The sequence below is a fragment of the Pantherophis guttatus genome, chromosome 1, assembly GCF_059756535.1.
Source record: "Pantherophis guttatus breed Tessera chromosome 1, ASM5975653v1, whole genome shotgun sequence".
Taxonomy (NCBI): domain Eukaryota; kingdom Metazoa; phylum Chordata; class Lepidosauria; order Squamata; family Colubridae; genus Pantherophis; species Pantherophis guttatus.
Genome location: NC_142063.1, coordinates 74606609 through 74630105, shown reverse-complemented (window position 1 = coordinate 74630105; position 23497 = coordinate 74606609). Strand labels below are relative to the sequence as shown.

At 37.7% G+C, this 23497-nt stretch overlaps 1 protein-coding gene and 1 long non-coding RNA gene across 18 annotated transcripts in view; one reads left to right on the top strand and one right to left on the bottom strand.

The window, feature by feature from the left end:
- Positions 1-23497, top strand: part of GPHN (gephyrin) — a 243729-nt gene that overhangs the window by 90425 nt on the left and 129807 nt on the right. For all 17 annotated transcript variants that reach the window (XM_034417588.3, XM_034417586.3, XM_034417584.3 and 14 more), the window contains exon 4: positions 13045-13137. In XM_034417588.3, the coding sequence (XP_034273479.1) occupies positions 13045-13137 (93 nt within the window). The remainder of the gene's footprint in view (positions 1-13044; positions 13138-23497) is intronic.
- LOC117665558 (uncharacterized) lies at positions 15358-18998 on the bottom strand. Its single transcript, XR_004591398.3, has 2 exons — positions 18909-18998; positions 15358-15505 (listed from the first exon to the last, which is right to left on the bottom strand). It is a non-coding gene; the product is annotated as an uncharacterized LOC117665558 (long non-coding RNA).

Genomic DNA, 23497 nt, shown 5'->3' with positions numbered 1-23497 from the left:
GGGCGGAGCACATATCCAGGGCCGCCAATGCTCAAGCAGATTGGCTGAGCCATCAAGCAGTGGACAATAAAGAATGGCGTCTTCATCCCAGGATATTTCAGGACCTGGTTCATCGGTTCGGAGCTCCAATTGTGGACCTTTTTGCGACACATTCCAATGCTCAGCTGCCCCGCTTCTTTACCTGGTTCCCGGAACCTCTGGTGGAGGCCATCGACGCACTTCGGGCCCCATGGCCAGACGGACTTTTGTACGCTTTCCCTCCAACCTCTTTGCTTCCCAGGGTCATTCGCAGGATTCTGGACAAATGTGCGGAGGTGATCCTCTTGGCTCCCCACTGGCCACGCAGAGCATGGTTTGCGGACTTGGTCTCCCTATCTGTCACTCCCTCCTGGCGCATTCCTCTCGAGCCAGACGCACTGACACAAGGGTCGTTGAGCCATCCAGACCTTCCTTGGCTCAGTCTGACCACCTGGAGGTTGAGCGGCTCTCCTTGACAGATGCTCGGGTTCCAGGTGAGGTTATTCGGACGATCCAGGCCTCTAGGCACCCCTCCACGGACTGTATCTATTCGTCGACCTGGCGGTCCTTCTGCTTATGGTGTGACCGGGCCGGTGTTAACGTTCTCCAGCCATCTAATGTGGACATTCTTGTTTTTCTACAGCGTGGTCTCTCCGACGGTCTATCGCCCAACACATTGCGTCGCCAGGTTGCTGCCATTTCTTTGGTACTTACCTGCGGTTCGCTGTCATTGTTGGCTCAATATCCTCTGATTAGACATTTTCTGCGGGGCGCCACAAACCTGTCACCTCCGGTCCTGCATCGTTACCTACCTGGGGCCTTCCATTGGTTCTCGAATCCCTCATGGGTCCTCCTTATGAACCGCTGCGATCGACGTCTCTTTGGTTGCTTTCTTGTAAAGTCACCTTTCTGGTGGCCGTGACCTCAGCTCGTCGTATTTCAGAGGTGGCGGCCTTATCCATCCGAGCCAACCTCTGTGTATTTCACGCGGACCGCGTTGTTCTACACTTGGATCCTACGTTCGTGCCGAAGGTCAATTCCGTTTTCCATCACTCACAAGAACTTATCCTACCTAACTTCTGCCCATGACCGTCTCATCCCCGTGAATGACGTTGGCACACCTTAGACGTCAGGCGGGCGTTGCGGATTTACATCAAGCGGACTGCCAACATTCGCAGATTTACATCAAGCGGACTGCCAACATTCGCAGATCGGAAGCTATGTTTGTCTCCTTCCTTCCTGTTTCCTTGGGTCTCAAATTGTCATCTTCTACAATAGGCCGCTGGATTCGACAGACCATCGCTTCGGCTTATGACTTTCGTTCTCTGCCATGTCCTTCCCAGGTGACGGCTCATTCCACACGCAGCGCGGCCATGTCGGCAGCCTGGGCTACTCAGGCTCTCTTGTGGGAGATTTGCAGGGTGGCTACCTGGACCTCGCCAGCGCCGTTTATCCGGCATTATAAACTGGACAAGTTCGCTTCGGCTGAGGCGGTGTTTGGCCGTCAGGTGTTGCAGCGGGTTGTGGCTGGGAAAGTTGTTTCGGACCCGCCTGGCCCCTCCCAGACCTTGGGACAGTGAACTGGGGTATGTCCCACACTGGCTGCTGTCTCCACCAACAATGGAGAAGGGGCGTTGGTCCTATCTGAGACGCTCCTTCTCGTTGTGTGGAGACAGCAGCCAGACCCTCCCTTTGCCTGTCTGGTCCTGTTATTGCCTTCCTTCTTGAGTCTTTCCTTTCTGCCTACCCACACGCCGAGTCTGCCATTATAGTCCTTCGTCAAAAGCTGGACCTGCCCGGCAACAAGGGCGGGCTTTAACATTATTGGCTGACTCAGTCCTTCAGATGATTGGGCGAGTGCTACCCACACTGGCTGCTGTCTCCACACAACGAGAAGGAGCCTCTCAGGTAGGACCAACGCCCCCTTCATAAAACGTGTCTCTTGGACTGTTTGAGGAAGTACTGCTTTTCTGTTGAGATCTTATTTTTCTGATAGAATTTGTGTAACTATGTTCACTTGCAGAGTAAAAGCAAAAGAAGTTCAGAGTGATTCATTGTGCGAGTCTGAAATAGTTTGCTTGTTGTTAGGCTGTTGCATATATTAGCATATATTATGCAGATACTTGTTTATCTCTGACAGGTTTTATACTAAATCCCAAGTTTCTAGACATTGAACCCAGTATTCGTAACTTGTTTCCAGCAGAAATTCACAGACCCAATGTAGGTAAACCAGCTACTTTATTGCAGACAAGACAGAAGTTATGTATATAGAACATTTGCCTCTGCAGAACAGAAAAAAATATTTTTATTTAGCTAGCTAGCTACATTCTTAAGTTCTAGACCAGGGGTGTCAAATTCACAGCATCACATTGTCATCATGTGACGTATCACGATTTTTTCCCCTTCGCTAAAACGGGAGTGGGAATGGCCAGTGTGTGACGCCTCTGGCCCACTGGCTGCGAGTTTGACACCCCTGTTCTAGACCAAAATTACCCATTCTCTCCCTAGTGTTGAGATTGGGAAAAGTGTGTCAAACCTAACTAAAATTGTACATAAATAAAATAAAACCTAATAGGAGAAATTCTGATTCCCACTTCTCCAACTCAGTCCTTTATAGTATCAAAATGATTACACACACAATATTATATTATGTTATAAAATGTAAAATACTACAAATGTATGTATAACATTATAAAACAGTAGTATATAAAAATGTTTCAGAGCATATTCTCCAAATTATCTATAAGTGGGTTTTACTAAGAGACATATCAGCCCAGAAAACATAATAATCAAAGAGTAATTTTAATAACTTCCCACTTCTTAAAAAAACTTCAGTGTTTGTTTGCTTTAATGTTAGTATAAGGCATTTTGAGTATTTGTTCAATGCAACTTATCTATATAGTCATTTCTGGACAATTTGAAGGCTGCTGTATTATCTTTTATCTTGCTTTTGCTATCCTGTCCTCAAAATGATATAGAGGCAATATTTCAAAATGTACTGCAATAAAATCCTTGAATCCTCTTAACAGTTTTCTTTTAATAAATCAAGACTTTGCAGGGTTAACATATTCCAAAGGGTTTACCATCCCTGTTGCTTTCATTCCATTCTGTCAAATAATGAAATAACTGCAGCTTCCTCATTAGTCTATGCTTTAACTTTTTATTGAATTAAATATGTTGATGAAATCATTCAAATCATTTTATATCTGAATGGGATTATGTCCAATTGACAAACCCATAATCATTTGGCATTCAATCAAATTAATTACTCTAATAGCTGCAGAAGTCTAGTTTAACTGTCTTTTTACATTTGACTGGGCCAAATATGACACCCAAGGTAAATGAGTATTTATAAATAAAATATAAATGGTATAAATTAACTAATTAAAAACAAATACATATTTATAGTTATTTATATAAAGCTGAGAGTATTCCAAAGCAACTTCTGTAAAGATCAACGAATGTAATTTTCTTCTTTCCCTTTGTTTCACAATATAAAAGAAGCACAAAAAAAAAGATGTGAAGAAAAGAAGATAACAAGCTCAGTACCCACAGTGGAAACAATTCAAGATGAGAGCCAAAAAACCTACCAGGTTATAGCCCTCTCTTGATACTTCTTTCTGCTGTAGCTTAATAAAATAGATGCAATTAGATAATAGTTGAGAGTGGGAAGAACCAGATGGGAACTAGTTTGTCATTAAGCCATTTACATAATCATATTTGAACTTTTTTTAAAAACAAAAGCAATATATTTGTAATTGCATGTTATATATTTTACCATACATACAGGCTTTGGAGATTTGTGTAATAGACTTGTGAAGTAGGAGGTACTTTGAAGGACTAAGCTACTGATAATAATTACCACAATAATGCCAATTCTTTTCTGGAAAGGGCTTTTCTCTTTCCATAATCATAAAAATGAGGGAAATCAAAAGTTGAAGTTGTGTTCAGTTTTAAATTCTGAGATAGTTGCTTATATGGGTGCTACAAAAAGTATAAGAAAAAGTGCTTTGGTTTTCATGATACATTCATATATTTAAAGACAAAAAAATAGATTAACGTTATAGTTCAATTACAAATTAACGTATTCTGAGGCTTCTAGAGCAGGTATGGCAAACTGAAGTGGTCTCTGAGAATGTGGAACTGTCAACAGTCTAAAGAACCAGTTAGCAGACCAATTTTTTTGAAACCTCTCTGGATAAGGAGAGGACAGGAGACCGGCCACATCTGTTCCAGAGGAATTTTTCTCAGAAGAATACTTGACTCCTTAAAATATCAAATATCAGAAAGCAGAAAATATAATGTTATTGTTAACACCTCATTTTCTGTACTTAGTTCTGTTCATCATCAGTTATATTTAGGTGGAGGCCAGGAGGTTCCATCAATTAGGTATCTGCCTGAAAGCAACTGAGCTCTGAAACAACTTTCTGACAATCTGACACTGGTGTTTGTCTCCAAATGTTCATAGCTTTGTGGAATTCCTGACTTGTTGCTGAACCTTTTAGCTCTTCATTGCTGATACTTTTTTTTTAAAGCAATATATTTGTCGTTGCAAGTTGTATTTTACCATACATACAGATTTGACTGTCCTATTGCCTACTATAAATACACTTTAGTGGCTTTAGATTCTGGACTGTTTATTCCACTTGATTTATTAAGTGAACCCTAATACAGGATAATAGGTGCTCATAGATCAACCATACAATGGCAAGGAATAGGGGTCTGCAAATCTTTTGAAATGTATGGAAGAGTGTATATGAAGCACTTCTTGATTCTCTGACTCATTAAAATAGCAACATCTTTTTCCAGACATACACAGTTGATTCAGAAACTATTGCAATATACATGTTACACTGATGCAAAGACAGCTAGGATCGACTTCTGAATCAGCTGTATAAGACTAGAAAAAGATACATGGCTGCTTACTTATTCAGGAAGCACTTCATGGCAGTCATTCTTCATGAATTATGAAGGTGGTTTAGTAAGCCCGTAACCACAAAATCATCTTTCCAGTGGTGAAGGAAAGGTTTTTAGTAAAAAGATACTTGGCAAATTTCAGAAAATGAAGAAAACAACAGATTGGGAATGATTTGAAGTATTGTTAGTATCATCCATAGCCCTGTGACTCTAATGCTATTAGTATTCCAACTTGTGTATTTCAGTAACTGAATGTGGCAAATAATTGTCAATCTTCTGATACACCATTAATATTTCTTCTTCTAATTCATTCATTCCTCAGGCTAAAGAATTTCTCACAAAGATAGTTATGGTGATTTTTTCAGCCTCCCACAAAAGAATAATCTTTTTTATGGTCAGTCCATAAAACACATTGCATACATAAAATTGATATGAATTAACCAATTAGTTAACAGATGAGCCAAACTGCTGTGCATCTTACCTATTTCATGACAAAATTTGGCCATGCTTCAGGAAATTGAATCATTTGAGTCTGAAATATTTAATTAGACATGTAGTTAACAGCTCATGATGAGTGTTGATCCAAAATGGTCAGTATAATAAAACATGCTATTTACTGGCTCCTTTAAAACATGAGTAAAGTCTGAGTTTAAATGGGATACCTTTATATGGTATTGCCTCTGCTGGTGGAAGCATGTTGAACTTCCTTAATTTGGTAACAGTAATTTGGTTTAGATATCTGGCAATTCTATAATAAATATTTAGATTTAGATATTTGGCAGTTTTATAATAAAAATAAATAAGATGCAGGCTTTGTTGCTGAGGTGTGTGATAAAATCACTTCTATGTAGGATCTGAGAAATAAACTTTTACTCTCAGTTTTACTTCACCATCCCTACATTTTAGGGGGATGGGGACAGGAAATTATCCTCTTTTATGTCTTCAAGATCTGAAAAGTACATTTGTGTCAAAAAATATTACTTCAAAATGTTTTACTCTTGTTTCCCTTACTTGATGGATCTCTGGAACAGAGATTTTTAGGTAGCAGTCTGATTATAGTACAATGAATGCCTCTAGTTTACTCTAGGCAGTGACATCTTTCATTTTCTGTTTTGGCCTTTCTGTGATTTTAAGAATCTTTATAAAATGGTGATAATAATCATTCATCTTTGCCTTTTAGGAATCTACAGTTAATTTCAAAATGATGTACATAGATTTGTGAAGTATCAGGTTCTATTATGATGCTGTAGATTCTCCTCGGTGTCAGAAATATTTTGATCCTAAATATAAATTGTTAAAAACTGGTGTGTGATGGGGGTGGTTATTCATTCACGGTAATATTCCTTTTTTTAAAATTTATAATATAAAATACAAAAGAAAATAGTAGGATAGTAAGGGAGGGAGAAGGGAAGGAAAAAGTGTAGGGAAAAAGAAAAGAGAGAAAAGGCATTGACTTTCAACTCCCTTTGGTGCTGTAGAATAAGATAATAGCAACAAACCTCCACTTTTTACTTTTACATAATAGTATAAACTAGTAGTATTCTTATAGGCAACTAGTTGGATATGTGGGATATTAGAATGCTGGATGTGATAGACTTTTGCTTAGTTCTAACAAAGCTATTCTTATATCCTTAAAATGTAGTAGAAAGTCCTGCCTTTGGGGATATTGAAAGCAAACTTCATATCCTTAAAATATTGAAATAAATGAAAAATAACATCTCAAATTTACAAGAAAGAAATAGTTACCAACTAAAAGCAAGCTAGCTATTTTTGTGCATTGTAATCTATAATTGCTGTTTTAGCCCTAAATGTTCTGGGAATAATCATAGGGCTGTATATCAAATGCTTGCAACCCTGCTGGGAAAAATAACTGGCAAGGAGGAGTCTTTTAATTTATTTAAGTTTTAATTTGTGAAAATCAAATTCCAAATAGGAGATATGAACTTTGTATAAATTTGTGATGTTTGCTTTGATACAGTAGTCTCTGAACCAATCATGTTATACAATAGATATTGTATAAGGGAGAATAGAATAGAATAGAATAGAATAGAATAGAATAGAATAGAATAGAATAGAATAGAATAGAATAGAATAGAATAGAATAGAATTTTATTGGCCAAGTGTGATTGGACACAAAGAAATTTATCTTGGTGCATATGCTCTCAGTGTACATAAAAGAAAAGATACATTCGTCAAAAATCATAAGGTACAACACTTAATGATAGTCATAGGGTACAAATAAGCAATCAAATCATATTAGGAAACAGTTAATATAAATCATAAGGATACAAGCCGTTACAGTCATACAGTCATTACTAGAAGGAGATGGGTGATAAGAACGAGGACAAGATTAATAGTAGTGCAGACTTAGTAAATAGTTTGACAGTGTTGAGAGAATTATTTGTTTAGCAGAGTGATGGCGTTCGGGAAAAAACTGTTCTTGTGTCTAGTTGTTCTGGTGTGCAGTGCTCTATAGCGTCGTTTTGAGGGTAGGAGTTGAAACAGTTTATGTTCAGGATGCGAGGGGTCTGTAAATATTTTCACAGCCCTTTTTTTGACTCATGCAGTATACAAGTCCTCAATGGAAGGCAGGTGGTAGCAATTTTTTTTTCTGCAGTTCTAATTATCCTCTGAAGTCTGTGTCTGTCTTGTTGGGTTGCAGAACCAAACCAGACAGTTATAGAGATGCAGATGACAGACTCAATAATTCTTCTGTAGCACTGTATTAGCAGCTCCTTGGGCAGTTTGAGCTTTCTGAGTTGGCGCAGAAAGAACATTCTTTGTTGTGCTTTTTTGATGACGTTTTTGATGTTAGGTGTCTATTTTAGATCTTGCAATATGGTAGAACCTAGAAATTTGAAGGTCTCTACTGTTGATACTGTGTTGTCTAGTATTGTAAGAGGTGGAAGTATGGAAGGGTTTCTCCTAAAGTCTACCACCATTTCTACGGTTTTGACCATATTCAGTTCCAGATTGTTCCAGTCGTACCACGAGGCTAGTTGTTCAACCTCCCGTCTGTATGAGGATTCATCATTGTCTCGAATGAGACTGATCACTGTTGTGTCATCTGCGAACTTCAGTAGTTTAACAAATGGATCGTTAGAGATGCAGTCATTGGTATATTGAGAGAGAAGAGAAGAGGAGAGAGCACACAGCCTTGGGGGGGGAGGGCTGTGCTAATTGTACAGGTATCTGATGTGATTCTGCTTAGCTTCACCTTCTGCTTCCTGTTTGTTGGGAAGCTATATCTCGTATTTTAATGTATTTTTAATGTAAGGAGTGGCCATTTCCAGAATACCTGATCATAATCTGTTTTATATTACTGCATCAATGAAATGCACAACTTCTTTTGCAAATAGTTCTAGTTTTTGCTTTTGTTTTTAAAAAACAGTTAATTGACCTATAATAAGAATATGAATTTAGGCTTTATTACTTCCTTTTCACATTCATTTCAGCAATAATAATTTTAGAGTTTGTGATAAAAAAAAAAGTTTGCAATTAATTTTTAATAATAATTTGACAATCCCTTCTCAATTTGCACGAAATTTGTTTTTGCAGATTAATTTATCTGAAAAAGATGGTAAGGAACAATAAGCTAATTGCATATGCCTAATTCCAAGGAAGGATCTTACTTATTTTATTGTTTCTAAAACTGTTTTTTCCATTGCTCCACCAAAAGACAATTTGGCCAATATGTTTTATACTTCCCGTCCTAGACAGAAAAGGGCTGGCTGCACTTAGCAGCATCTTTCAGTGTTTGACTATTACAATGCTGGGGATGTTGCAATGGTTGTAAGTCTGAAAGCAGTTATAAGTCACTTTGTTCAGCGACCTTGTAATTTTGATTGGTCAGTAAATGAATGGTTGTAAATGGAGGACTACCTTAATCAAGGACAGAGATGATAGGGAAAGTTGGAAACAGATAATAGTAAATGGTAGAGTTTATAAAAATATTCTGTAAAGTATTGGAAAAAGAAAATGAAATCCGAGCTTTTATATAAACAAAATAATACATTTACTAATTAGTAGCAGAGGTGGAAACAACTTAGCACCCTAAAACAACTTCACAGTCATGGATCACCAAAGAAAGAAAAGTGGAGACGATGCAGTTCTGTTATTTTGATAATGGTAGAGATAGAAAGATGTAGTGATATGAACTCCCTTCCTACATTTTTGCCTTTAAAGGGAGTTCATACCAGTACATCTTTCTAACTGCCATTAACAGAACAACATAGTTGAAAGGAACCTTGGAGGTCTTTTTGTCGTCGTCCCCCACCCCCTCCTGCTGAAGCAGGACACCCTATACCAGTGATGGTAAGCCTTTTAGAGATAGAGTGCCCAAACTGCAACCCAAAACCCATTTATTTATCGCAAAGTGCCAACACAGCAATTTAACCTGAATACTGAGGTTTTACTACCTAAAATAATGATAAACAAGGCAGAGTTCAGCTAATCGTTCTAAGAAAAGCACTTTTATGCACCTTCATTTTTTTTCAGCTTTTGAAATATTACGTTTAGCAACAGTAAAAAAGAAAAACTTTTGTAACTTCATTTCTCTTTCCCTCCCCCTCTCTCTTTCCCTCTCTCTCTGTTTTACTCTCTCTCTCTTTCCCTCCCTCTCTCTCTGTCTTTCTTCCCCCTCTCTTTCTCTTTCTCTTTCTCTCGCTCTCCGTCTCTCCCTCTCTCTTTCCCTTCCTCTCTTTCTCTCTCTGTCTCTCTTTCCCTCCCACTCTCTATCTCTTTCTCTCTCTTTTTTCTCTCTCTTTCTCTCTTCCCCTCCCTCCCTTTCTCTATCTCTCTGCCTCTCTCTCTCTCACTTTCTCTCTGCCTCTCTGCCTCTCTCTCTATTTCTCTTCTTCCCCCCTCTTTCTCTCTGTCTTTCCCTCCCTCTCTCTTTCCCTCTGTCTTTCCCTCCCTCTCTCTTTCCCTCTCTCTTTCCCTCCCTCTCTCTCTTTCCCTCCCTTTCCGTCTCTCTCTCTCTCTTTCTCTCTCTTTCCCTCCCCATGGGGGGTGGGAAGGAACCCCTGAATTGGTACTGGGTGGTGAGAATCTGACGTCTGTAGGCTGATGAGCCCAGAAGCAGCACACCAAAGCTCAGCTGGCCAGTGGGGAGGCAGGGCATCCCAACACAGGCAGCTCTGCAGGAAAAAGCAACCGACATCCGGGAGGCCAGAACAAGCTGAGATGTCACAGAGTAGCATTGTGGCTCCGCATCATAATGGGCTTCAGGACAAGGGGACCCCATCTCCCCCATTGTGAAACACGCAAATGAAAAAATTCACTCAATCAATTCAAACTTCGCGAGATCTTTTTCTTTCGCGGGAAGTTGGAATTGATTGAGTGAATTTTTTTTTAGTCCCACAAACTTTTGTTTCCCTGCAAACGATAGTGAGAAATGTGACTAAGAAATGTGATGGAGCTGAGCTGGGTGACAGTGTGCATGCCCACAGGGAGGGTTCTGCATGCCACCTCTGGCATGCGTGCCATACGTTTGCCACCACAACCCTATACCATTTCAGATAAATGGCTGTCCAGTCTCTTCTTAAAAACCTCCAGTGATGGAGAACCCACAACTTCTGAACACTAGCTGTTCCATTGATCTCAGTTCTCTTTGAGGGAATAGCATGATTCCTTCCTTCCTCTGTGCTTTTATTAATCCTTCTTATTCTACTGATGCAGAATTATTACTTACAGGAAAACCTGGGGTTTATATTACAGCTTCAGAAAAGTAAGATGTTCCTGATTGTTTTTCCTCTTCTGTATATGTCAGCCTAACAAGATAGACCTGACAGAAAACACAAGTAGATGAGCTAATTCTATTTTATTATAAAGCTATATTAATTGAAACTTGAAATTCTTACATCTCTCCCCCACATCTCCTTTTCAGCCCAAGAAAGTAATGTCAGCCATCCCAGATATACCAGACACAAAATACAACTAGATGAGCTAATTCTACATTATTATAAGGCTACTTTAACTGAATTTTGCAAGTCTGAAAGTATAAATCTCCTGCTGTCACTTTTAACAGCTTGATTGAGTAGGACAGTCCTTCCTGAGTTCATTTCTCTGACCTTTAAGGCACTGGGAGATCCTGTCTAATCATTATTTTGGCATCATCTCTTCCCCTCATTACTCAAGGACTTTCCTCCATATCATTACAAATAGGGTTTCTTTTGAGCCCCTTCCCCCCCCCCCAATCCTGTCTGGGTTCAGCTGCCTTTTATCTCTCCATCCCCTTGGTTGTGTCTCCTTTCTCTATCTCCCAAGGTCATTCCCATAAGCCATCACAATATAAAATTCTGCCATGTATACTTTTTTTTTTTTTAGAAATTGGCCCAAGGTATTATCTTTTCTGAGATACTTACAATTTGCTGTTCAGAAATTCTTCAATGTCTCTGAAATATGGTTTATATCTCACTTTCTTCCTAAAGGTGGATGGTATTGTGCATGAATATGTCCCTTAATTTTATTCTGTGAGATAGATAGGTCACAATCCATTCGGTCAATCAATATATGACACTGGTACTCAGATTGGAGGCATTACTTTCCTAGCTGACTCCAAAACTAATTTATTTGATTCCTATAGAAATTCTATATTTATTACTCTAGTTCAATCACTTTGGCTTATGAATTCCCAAGAGCTGTTAAACTGCTTACCCATCTGCGAAACATTGGGTCATACCGCTAGCTAACTAAGGAATATATTCTGGGGAATTTAGCAATAGCGCCTTTTATACAGGCAAAGGAGATTGATAGTATTGGATTTACTGTTGCTATCAGGACATTTTCAAACTTCATAAGTTCTTTTTGGAATTTTAGAAGAATATAACTTCTATACATCCTTTAACACAATAAAGTAATATTTATAATCATATTTAAAGATACAATTATTGTTTATAACCATAAACAATATATATTTGCTTATGTTGTTTATAACCAAAACTGTATTATATGCTCCATCACTTAATATATTGTATATTGTATATTTCAGTATAATATGTATCTTATTTTTGAAGACTGTTTCAGATGACAATAGTGAATTGCAGCCCCTTCCAGCTTGCTAAAATTTCACATAGATGGCTTTTGATACAATTGTTGCAAAAAGTTACAAGATATTGCATTGTTTGTGTTACAGTGCTAATGAGAAGATAAAATTAACTAAGGAGACATAAATCCTGGTTCCTATTGCTTCTATAAAAAGGAGATAAATAAACAGAGATAAATTCTGATTGCTATTTATTCTGGAGATTTTATTTAGGGTGGGAATTGAGAAACTTGTATTTTCTCAATGTTGGCAAAATTGAATCTCCTTAGCGTATGCACTCAAGGCCAGAATTAACCAATGTGATAACTCTAACAGGTCATCTATGGGAGAACTTTTTTTTTTTAAATTTTGATTTATATGCCGCCCTTCTCTGGAGACTCAGGGCGGCTTACAATGTGTTAAGCAATAGCCTTCATACTTTTTGTATATTTATACAAAGTCAGCTTATTGCCCCCACAAACTGGGTCCTCAATTTACCTACCTTAGAAAGGATGGAAGGCTGAGTCAACCTTGAGCCTGGTGAGATTCGAACTTACAGTAATTGCAGACAGCTGGTGTTAATCACAATGCTTTCAGTCTGCTGATCCACCAGGCCCCTACAACTTGGTATGTGGTATCGGTATCTCTTCATGGCCATATAGGTTGAAAGGGAGGTAGATAGAGAATCCAGTAACTCTGAAACTTTAACATCTGGGAAAGGCAGGATGGAAGAATCACATGCTGTATATGGTACACTGCCGACATGATGCAGCTAGGGACGGGCATTTCTGAACCAGGAAGAAAATATAGCACCAAAATATAGCATTTGGATAGCTGCTGGTAAAAATAACATGTACACTCAGCTCATTTTGCAACTATCAGTATCATTCTTAGAAAGGTGTCACACAAACTAATATAATTTTAAAGAGTCATGGCACCATGCTGCCTGAGAGCTTTGCAAAACTCTGTTGCCCAGAGTTGTTGGATATGAGATGGATGGCAAATATATTTTCTAAATTAATTAAACCAATAAATAAAACTCTATGAACAAAGAACAGCTGCTAATTTTGTTTTGCATTTTTCAGGAGACACTGATAGACTGGTGTGATGAAAAAGAACTCAACTTGATTTTAACAACTGGAGGAACAGGATTTGCACCAAGAGATGTCACACCAGAGGTGAGATAGTTCATTTTCCTATTTTAAACCATTAATATTTCTCAAACACTAATATTGAGTTTTTATATATATATATAGTGCTTCAGAACTTGTGTATTTGATGTAATATGAATATTCTGTTTCTTAAAGAAATAAAAATACCTTTATTAAACAACTGAGAAACATAGAATTTATTTTACTTGACTACACAAAGAAGTTTGTATTTTGTCTCTAGGCTACTTTGCAGTGTTCCTGTTTATCTTCAGACATGGAGATCTTTCTTTGGTAGTGATTTTCAGGGTAGAAAATATTGCAAATCCTTAAGGCAAATAAAATCAAACATCTTATTATAATCTTTTACCAGCCTATACAGTAAAAGAAAAGGGCAATTTAATACAGATGTAATGAACATGAATTTGGACAAACTCTGAGAAACAGTGGAGGACAGGCATGCTATGGTCCATGGAGTCACAAAGAATCGGACACAATTGAGCAACTGAATAACAACAACAATTTAATATGACAATTTGTTATTGGGTGGGGGACAGGGACAATGAGTCAATAAGCCAACATATGTAATTAAATGTTTTGCATAATTGTATAACTTTATGGCCACCTTGTATGTGAGTGTAGAGTTAGTATCTCTTAAAAAGTAATAAATTTAAAATTTATCACCCTCAAATTTAGAGATGATTGGGAAGATTAGAGTATGTCTTAGGGCATCAAAAACAGGACTCACTGTTATCCTTGTGGCAAGTTGCTCATCTTCCTATTTGTGGTCTTAATTTGGTTGGTATTGTTCACTTTATTTTTGCAAACTCTGCTCTCATACCAGAATATTATTGTTTAGAAATATTTATGGTATGGTGATCAACTGCTCTTTTCATTTGAGATATTTGGCATGGTCCATAAACAAATATTTCTTATGTATATTACAATTCTAGATGCTTAATAATATATATTCTGACAAAATTATGTCCCTTTAGTACATCTATCATTTGTTGTTTAATGGTTTCTATAAAATTAAATTATGTATTGCAATTGTATTACATATTGAGTAAGGAAATCACTTAAAGTTAGCTAGACTGATGTTGTCCTGTTGGGTGGGGGTAGATGGAATACCTGTTAAATGATGATGCCACTATTCACATTTCTGTACATTAGAGTGTGGAAGTGTCCATGGAAAATAAAACAGATGGAATTTTTATGTATTTAGAGATCCTCAGATCAAATTATTTTTGTGATAGTTTGCTCCAGTTATATAATTTTAGATTTATTCAAAATTGCAGGAGTAAGGGAATGATGCTCTTACTATCAACAAACCTCTTATAATATACTTATAATAAAAAAAAAAGCCTAAAATGATTAGGCTTAAAGATGCCACAAAACTGTCTTTATTATTTAAACTGAAATGTTGGTTAGCTTAGGCTTGTTGTTTTGTTGGGTTTGGAGATTTTATTCATTGATTTTATAATAATTACAAACTGCTTAGAGTCTCTAGAATGCAGCAGCACTCAAATATTTGTATAAATAAATAAAGAAATAAAAAACATATACCCAAAGTAAAATGCAATATTTACAATGCTAAAAATAATATCAAAGATAAAGGTGAAATAGGAGAGAAATTTGTAAATTTTCAGTTTTTTAATTTATTTTTTTCAAAGCAGTATTCTTTCTACAAAAAGGTGGAATCAAAGGATTACTGGTGAAAGACGGATTTAATGTAGCATTTTGAAGGAATTAATAAAAGGATATATGCTTTGTTAGGAAATGTTTTAAAATACCCAGTACTGTAAACACAAAGTTAATAAAAGGCTGCTGAACTGACATCTAGGTAAATGTGCTTTTTTCCTTAAAGAAAGTTTTGATTGGTTAGTTATATTAATGATGGTACATTTACCTTTCAAATTGCTTTTTTTCTTTTTTGCTTCTATTAATAAATATACTATTTAATTTTTTTAAAAAATTATGTATTAAATATCAACAAATATTTCTGGGTTATTTTATTGAATTTAATGCAGAATCAGATAATCACATTTATTCTCTGATATATATATAATTTATAGTACTTAAATTATTATTCCCAATAGCCCACAGGTTGAACTACCCTTTTCAGGTATTACATCCAAAAGCTAGGTTAAGCAAGCCAGAGAAACTGTTCTTTGATTTTTAGAGAGCTTCCTTAATCTCCTAGGCAGCTGCACCAGTAATAAATTTAGTAACGTCACAATCAGTACTTACATCATGCTCAAGGCTTTCCAAAGGCTTTACCTCAAGATTCAGTTGCAACATTTTCCAAGCCATTTCCATTTTTAACCATGACATTAATCTAGCAATCCACTTTTGTCTTCTCCAGTGCTTCTTCCATTTCTGGGAGAGCTATCTAATTCTAAAAAGCATTTGAAATAATATTTCTGAATACTCTAATACAATAGTAATCAGACATTAAGAAGAGATGTTCTTTATTTTCAATCCAGAAGTCTAAACATGTGCAAGAGAATCAAATTCAATTTAAGTTTCAGATGTGAAAATTTAGCCTCTGTTCTCTCATCTAAGATGGTTTCCAGAGCCAAAGTGCTGGTTTGGACAGAGAACTCTTACACCCCTCTCTGGTAATGCTTCTTAACATACATGATACTTCGGTTTTGGTTTTGTTTGCCAAGATGTTAACTGACTGGTGTTCTTATAATTTCAAAGTATCCAAATCACATTCCTGCGGGCTTTGTGCACTAGAACTCCACAATACCCTACAGCACAATAACTATATATATTTCCCTGCTGACTCTGAATCATGGCAAGTTTTTAAAACTTCTCTACCACTTCATAAAACCTTGTGAATATTTTCTACCGTACAATTCAGATCCAGGTAATTATTACTTTGGCTGTTCCACCCAGTTTGCAGACAAACTTTCCCTTATCACATAATCAGACTGTGGAAGACCAGTTAGTATTTTCCTCTATATGAAGATACTATCGCTATGATTTGCAGAGGTGTTAAATCTTGACGCTCATTGTGGAAAATAATCGGTACACAAGTCACTATGACTCCATCATATCAACTCCAGCTCTTTAGAATCAGTAGCCGTTCCAAAATCATCAGCTCTCTTCCAGTTTTAAGAACCACAAATATAGTATGTGTCAAATCCATCTTGTTAATAAGAAATCCTCTTGACCATATCTTACATGATGTGTATAAATCTCTTGCATCACCTCTACTGCCCCAGCCTAGCAATTTATAATTTTAAATTATCTATTTTAAAAAAGATATTTTTTCTCTTGTATGTAGACTTATAGATCTTTTTCTCTAAGGTTTTCCTAAAACCTCTTAGTTTTAGAGAAAGCTGTTAAGAGCTGGCTTTTCCCCCAGGCACTGAGATAGCAAGGTTGAAGCCTGGAAACTATATAGTTGAATAGATATTGTTGGTTTGGCAACAATATTTCTTGTTTGTTGGATTGTTTTATTTTTCTGTTTTTATTATAACTGTTAAATGGCTTGAGTCATGTCTCATAAGATGGGCAGCCGTAAAACTTTTACATAAATAATTAAAAATAATATTGCCAGATTTTTTAAAAAAAACATTTATCTCTTTACATCTTCCAGCAAGATGTTCCACACTAAATGGTTTAAGGTCATTAACTTGAGATGTAGATAAGGAAAAATTATTATCTGTATCGCAGTATATTCCCAAAAAGATGTTTTATGACATGTTAAATATAGAAAACTAACTACAAATATGCTGGGATTTAATTTTGAAGCACAGTAAAAATCTAGACAGTATGCATATCCAATTTCTAGATTAAGATTACAATGAAAAAGATCATGTAAAAGTGTTTTTTTTTTCATAAAGAGCACTAGAGTCTTGCTCTTGCTCTACTTTAAAAATGATATTCTTACATTATTTCTGAGTAGCATGCTTTACATTTGAGTTATTTCAGCACGGAAACCCATTATTTCTTTTGTACATTTTTATCAGTGTTTTGAGTTGATTAGACCTTATTTCAGGAAACCACCATATCTTCTTTAGCTCTTTCATGTAATTATGAAAGATATTAGTACCTCTTTTCTCTATAATTGTACCAAATTCAAAAAAGTTTTAGACTCCTTATAGCATTTAGGTGGAAGGTTTTCTATAAATGACATTTTCCATTTGAGGGACAAGAGGGTGGTGCTATTTTTTTAAATAAGCTTTTGGAGACATTGTTCTTCTGATAAGATTCAAGCTCTAGTCCTAAGAAAAGTTTCCATATATTAATTAATTGAGAAATTAAATAAGTAGTCCAAAGTAAGAGATTTTTTCCAAAGCTAATGAGATGAGCCCAAGAGCATTAGCTAACAAGTATTCATCTTATCTATAAAATCTTTAACTAACAGCATGGATAATGTTCCCAATTACTTTTCACAGGATTTCATAGACTTTCTAGTTGTAGCCTAAATATTGCATTGCCATTCATTTCCAGCCAAATGAACCCATTATTCCAGCATTCTTTATAACCTGAGTACCCAATTAAAAGTTTTTGACAACAAGTGTTCCAATGTTTTATTTCCCTGTGTTCCAGTAATTGAGTTTATCTTCAAATAAGATATTTCCTAATTATTCAGACTTTCTTTCAGCTTCATACAAAATATCTCCTCAAGGGTCTCCCTTACCTGTACCTCTCTGTCAGACCCCAGGTACTAATCTGGAATCTCTCACTAAACCTTTTCGTCTTGACCAATAATTGTTCACCAGATACCAGATGGTGAACCAGTTAAAGTTTGGCTTAGGATGTTCTGGTGATGGTAACTCATGCAGTACATGTGATGGGCTTTAAAAATAACTTGAAAGCTTTCATTTGTGCCAAATACAGTGGCCAACTTATTTGCAGGTAGAATTACTTGAGCAATATTATGGGCGTTGTACTATTTACTGATACTTTCAAAGTGCAATGCGCTTTATGTGTAAAGCTCTTTCTGGCTTCAGTACTCCTTATCTATAGAACAATCTTATCTATGGGACAAGTCATCCCATAGATGACACAGAATGCCCGCTGAATGTCCTCACTTAACAAGTGCTGCTATAGAAGGAGACCCAAGAGGGGCATTCTCTCTGGGGAACCCTGTCCTCTAAAACAAATGGTCACCAAGGCAAGAGTAGTTCCTATTCTTATGACTTTCTAAGAGCTCATAAAAACTTGACTTTACAAAAGCCCTTTGAGATTTCATTCATTCTGATGCCTCAGAATTTTATATTAATTTTATTTTACCATAATTGTATATTTGTTGTATATTGTGGCATTTTATTGTTATTTATTGTTATTATTGCTTAGGCTGAAGTTGCTGCTTCCATTTAGGCCTAGATTAAAGCAATTTATAAATTCATAAATAAAATATATTCCCCCTCTCAAAGAATAGGTAATGAATAAATAAGCAAGCATTCATGCATACATATACAGAAGGGAACAAACTCCTTATTCCTCCCTCCCCACCGGATCAGTCTGAGATTGCCAACAACAGGGGTAACACATTCTGGAAATTCCAAACTTATCCCCACAAACAGAACAGCAGGATGTGAAGTTAAATTCAGGCATAAACTACAGGGATATGCTCCCAACAGAAACAATAACTGATACAAAATGGGATCAATTGTCATCAATGCAGGCAATTTGAAATGAAAGATCACTTGGAATTTACATACTGAACCACTGGGAACGAGCCATTAAATTTTGAGTCCAGCTCCTTGGACAATCGAAAACTTAATAAAGAGCCATAACAAAACCCTCTTGGGCTTCTCTTGTCTGTATCTGCAACTCACCTGTATGTAACCTTTACGAAATCTAGCTGTTCTTTAAGAGATGCTGTATAGTTTGCCTCTCCCACAAGAAGTCTGGATTATGAAAAACGTCAGATGCAAGAGTTTCATTTGGATAGAAACTATAAGTCACCTGTAAAGAAGACATGCCAATGTAAGGATTACTAAATTTCTATAGGCAAAATCTGTGTGTGGCAACTAACTCAGCCGAATTGTCTTGTTGATAACTCTGTGGATGTTAACATAACTCTGTGGATGCTGTTCTTGCATATGATTCAGTCATTCAACCTATCTGTTCATCACTAGATGTTGAATAAATGACAAATGCATTTTTACATCTATTATTTGGGAAAGGACCTTCCAAAATCTGGAGGTAAATTGAGATCTATGAGATGAGACAATACCTAAACACATGTTCTAAAAAAGTTGTACTGTTTTTTGAACAGATCAGAGGCCCTTGCAAGAAATGAAATGAATTATCTTTTTAAACAAATCCACCACTTCTAGGATGGCAGTATACCGTACTTCTTTTTCAGAGATAGAGCAGTAATAAAATCCATTGGCACTGTGTCTGAAAGTTGCAAAGGGGAATTCAGCTGCTGCAGCAAACCATCTGGAACAGATTTTGTCCAGTGGCAAACATAACAAGACAAAACATAGTTCTTGACATTTGCCTTCCCTTAGTTAACTTTCCTATTCTGGATCGAAAGACTCTTCAAATGGTCATTCACACTCTAGTCACCTCACGAAAGGCTGAAGCTGCAGTTGATCCAGAATGCAGTGACACTAGCATTATGCCAGTGTGACATAATCACTCTGTAAACTGCACTAGTTACCATTTGGCTTCTGAGTGCAATTCAAGGTCCTGGTTATCACCTATAAGCTTTTCATGGCAGAGGGCCTGGTTGTTTGATGTAACACTTCTTTTTACCTGATTCTGCCTGTCCTGTGTAATTGGGTAGAGTGGTGATGCTCAAGACCCAGGAACTGTGCTGTTTCTGTCATAGCACCTGCCCTCTGGAATGATATCTCCTCAGAGATTGATATCTCCCATCTTGGTGATATTCAGGAAGCTGTAAATGACCTGACTATTCTTATAGACTCTGTGACAGAGTAAATATTAACGTAGCTGCTGAATGAGATTTTTTGAGTTATATATTATTTGGGGGAAGGCATTTATGATTTTTTTTGTGAGTGTTTTGTATTTTTTATTTTTAATTGTAAGCCAACTATTGTCATTGGAAATCAGGCAGCCTATAAATTGTGTAAATAAATAAATATTTAATAGTTTTCTTCATATCCTCTTTCACAGGCATAAAACCACCACACACCAAGAATCATACAAGAATTTAGATACGTGTATTTCCTTCCTTCCTTCCTTCCTTCCTTCCTTCCTTCCTTCCTTCCTTCCTTCCTTCCTTCCTTCCTTCCTCCTCCCTCCCTCCCCCCCTCCCTCTTCTTGTAAAGAAAAGAGGGAGTGGTAACAAAATACAGGTAATCCTCGACTTATAACAGTGGTTTAGTGACCATTCAAAGTTACAATGGCACTGAAAAACTGTGACTTATGACCATTTGTGACCATGGATTCATTTTCCTTGATTTTGTTTAATACCACATTATCTAAATTGATGGTCATTTCTTGCAAGCATCCCGATGTCATCCGCAAAATCTAAGTCAAGTAAATGAGCTGTTACCCATAGATTGCCAAAGCTAGGGTTATTCCTCACTCTATGGGTGATAATATACATCCCCTTTTTATTCTGTTAAAGAAGGCTGTGTTGCCAGACTCCAGTTTCCCCAAATTAATAAGGAAGTTGGCAGGAGACTGCAAATGGTGACCATCTGACAAACACACACACACACACACACACATTTTCACGGGTAGAGGTATGCAAGTTTTGGTGTATTCAGGTCTTTTCCCGTGTAAGATTGAGAGTATCTTGGCAACGTTTTGATGAGGTCCCACACGTCATCTTCAGGCTGGTGTTTTCGGTTTCATGCTTGTGCGAGGAAAGCGTGATTGGAACTGCCGTCTCTCTATAAATACTGATGGGGAGGTATGGGGTGCTGGCTTTGTTGCTGTGAGCGGGTTGGTTGCCTGTGTTGTTACATCTTGATTGGTTGATGGAGTTGATGTTTGCAGATTAGTCAACTGTTTCGTATCATCCTGTGTGGGTGAGGTCCTTGATGTGTGCCCATTAGTCTTTTGTGTTTTAACAACCTGGGTAATGGGCTGTGTTCTAGTGTTGTGATATCCTGAGTTTTTTGATGTAATGTCGTGAGCAGATGGCTGTGATGCCACATCCCGGGGTTTGGTTTGGCTCCGAGTTTGAGGTCTTGCCGTGTGTCCATGGCGTGTGTCAGTTTGCTTTGTGTGGGGATCTGAGGGGGGTGCAGCAGCTGGTGTTGCTGCTGTGGTCTGGCTTCTGGATGGTGATTGTATTTCGTCTATGGGATGGGTTTGGGTTTGAATCTGGTGAGGATGATTGGTGGTGGTGTCATGTGTTATCTTGGGTCCGGTGTTAATCTTCATGGCTGGGACTCTTCTGTTGACTAGGGCTAGTTTCCAGATGTCCGGTAGGCGGGAGGTATCGTCACGTTTATTCATGTTATGGGGGTGTTTCTCTATTTCAGTGGCTTCCATGATTATTCTCTTGTTGAAGTGTTCATTTTGGAGATTAATTTGGTTCCTTCAAAACATCGCCAAGATACTCTCAATCTTACACGGGAAAAGACCCGAATACACCAAAACTTGCATACCTCTACCTGTGAAAATCTACGAAAACAAATATCTTACCTCTACAGGAAGGAAACCTTCCTGCTGACCAGGACCTACAAGAAACTCGAAGTCTGAAGAGATACCATCTTATGTGACTTCACATTCCTACACAACTGCCGAGAGAAAAACGTGATCCCCACATGCTTCCAAATAAAATTCCATTCTAAAACCTCAGCCACCGAAAGGATCCTGAAAAGAACCGAATTAGTCCTAATCAGAAACTAACTCCACAGGAAAAGATTCCTACTAGGCCAAACCAACAGGGACCTACTCACTCTACACCTCAAACTCAGTAACAAAATCCATCCAGCACTCTGGAACAAATCCAAACAACTAGCCCTCTGGAGAGCCGAAACAGAAACCTCCCACAAGACAGACAGACACACCAACAAACCCCACAGACTAGAAAAACGCCAGAAGCCCAACCCCCCTCCACAGCAACTCATGAAACAAACAGTACATAACATATCAGACAGGACCCTCACCATAGCAGAAACCAATGTCCTTTCCAAAGGATTCAACTTTGCAGTCGCCCCCAAATGCATCCCCACTGAAAACATCATATGCGTAGTTGAAGCTAGCCTAACCAAAATCAACCCAGATGAAGCCTATAAAATCAGACTTGAAGTCACCATCTTCTGCTCCAGCAATCCACCCAGAAACAACTTACACAAAGAAGAACAAAAAGCACTCACCAACTTGAGGAAAGACAATAACATAATCATTCTCCCAGCAGACAAAGGTAATGCCACAGTGATGATGAACACATCTGACTACCAAGCTAAACTATCCAATCTACTCCAAGACCCCGCTTACAAACCTCTAAACACAGACCCCACCACCTACCTGGAAAAAAACCACCAAATCCAAAATAAAAGCCTCTCCCATCAGTGAAGAGATCCAGCAAAGAATCATCCCCAGAGAGAAATCATCCAGATGCCCCAAGCTCTATGGCCGCCCCAAGATACACAAAGAAGGAACACCACTCAGACCCATAGTCAGCTCCATAGGTTCACCTCTACAGAATCTTGCCAAATTTCTTGCCAAACAACTTCAGCCCTACGCAGAATCCATTACCTCACACGTACAAAACTCATTCCACTTCATAGAAACAATAAAGAAACAAAACCTGCAACCCAGCAACCTACTCGTGAGCTTCGATGTCATATCCCGCTTCACCCAAATACCTATTAAAGAAGCCTTGACAGCTATCCAAAACAAATACAACCCCCCCAAGCACATCCTAGATCTGACCAACCACTGCCTAACCAACACATACTTCATCCACAATGGACAAAGATACAAACAGATAGAAGGAGCACCTATGGGATCACCCCTCTCACCTATCATCGCAAACTTATACATGGAACATTTTGAAACCAACACTTTAGATAAATCTGAACACAAACCCAAACTCTGGCTTAGATGTAGATGACACTTTCGTAATTTGGCCACACGGAAAGGAAAAACTGGACAACTTCCTCACACATCTCAACAGCCTACACCCCAAAATACAATTTACTATGGAAATAGAAGCTAACAACCAACTACCCTTTCTGGACGTCCTAATCTACAAAAAACCCAATGGCTCCCTAGGACACACCATCTACCGGAAAAAAACACACACCAATCGCTACTTAAACACACAATCACATCACCACCCTGCACAGATCAACTCCATAGCCAAGACTCTCATCTCCAGAACCAAATGCCTAGCCGACAAAGACCACCTGAAAACTGAATTATACACTCTCACAAACGTATTAATCTCTAACGGATTCTAAAGAAACACAATTACCAACCTAATCCAAAG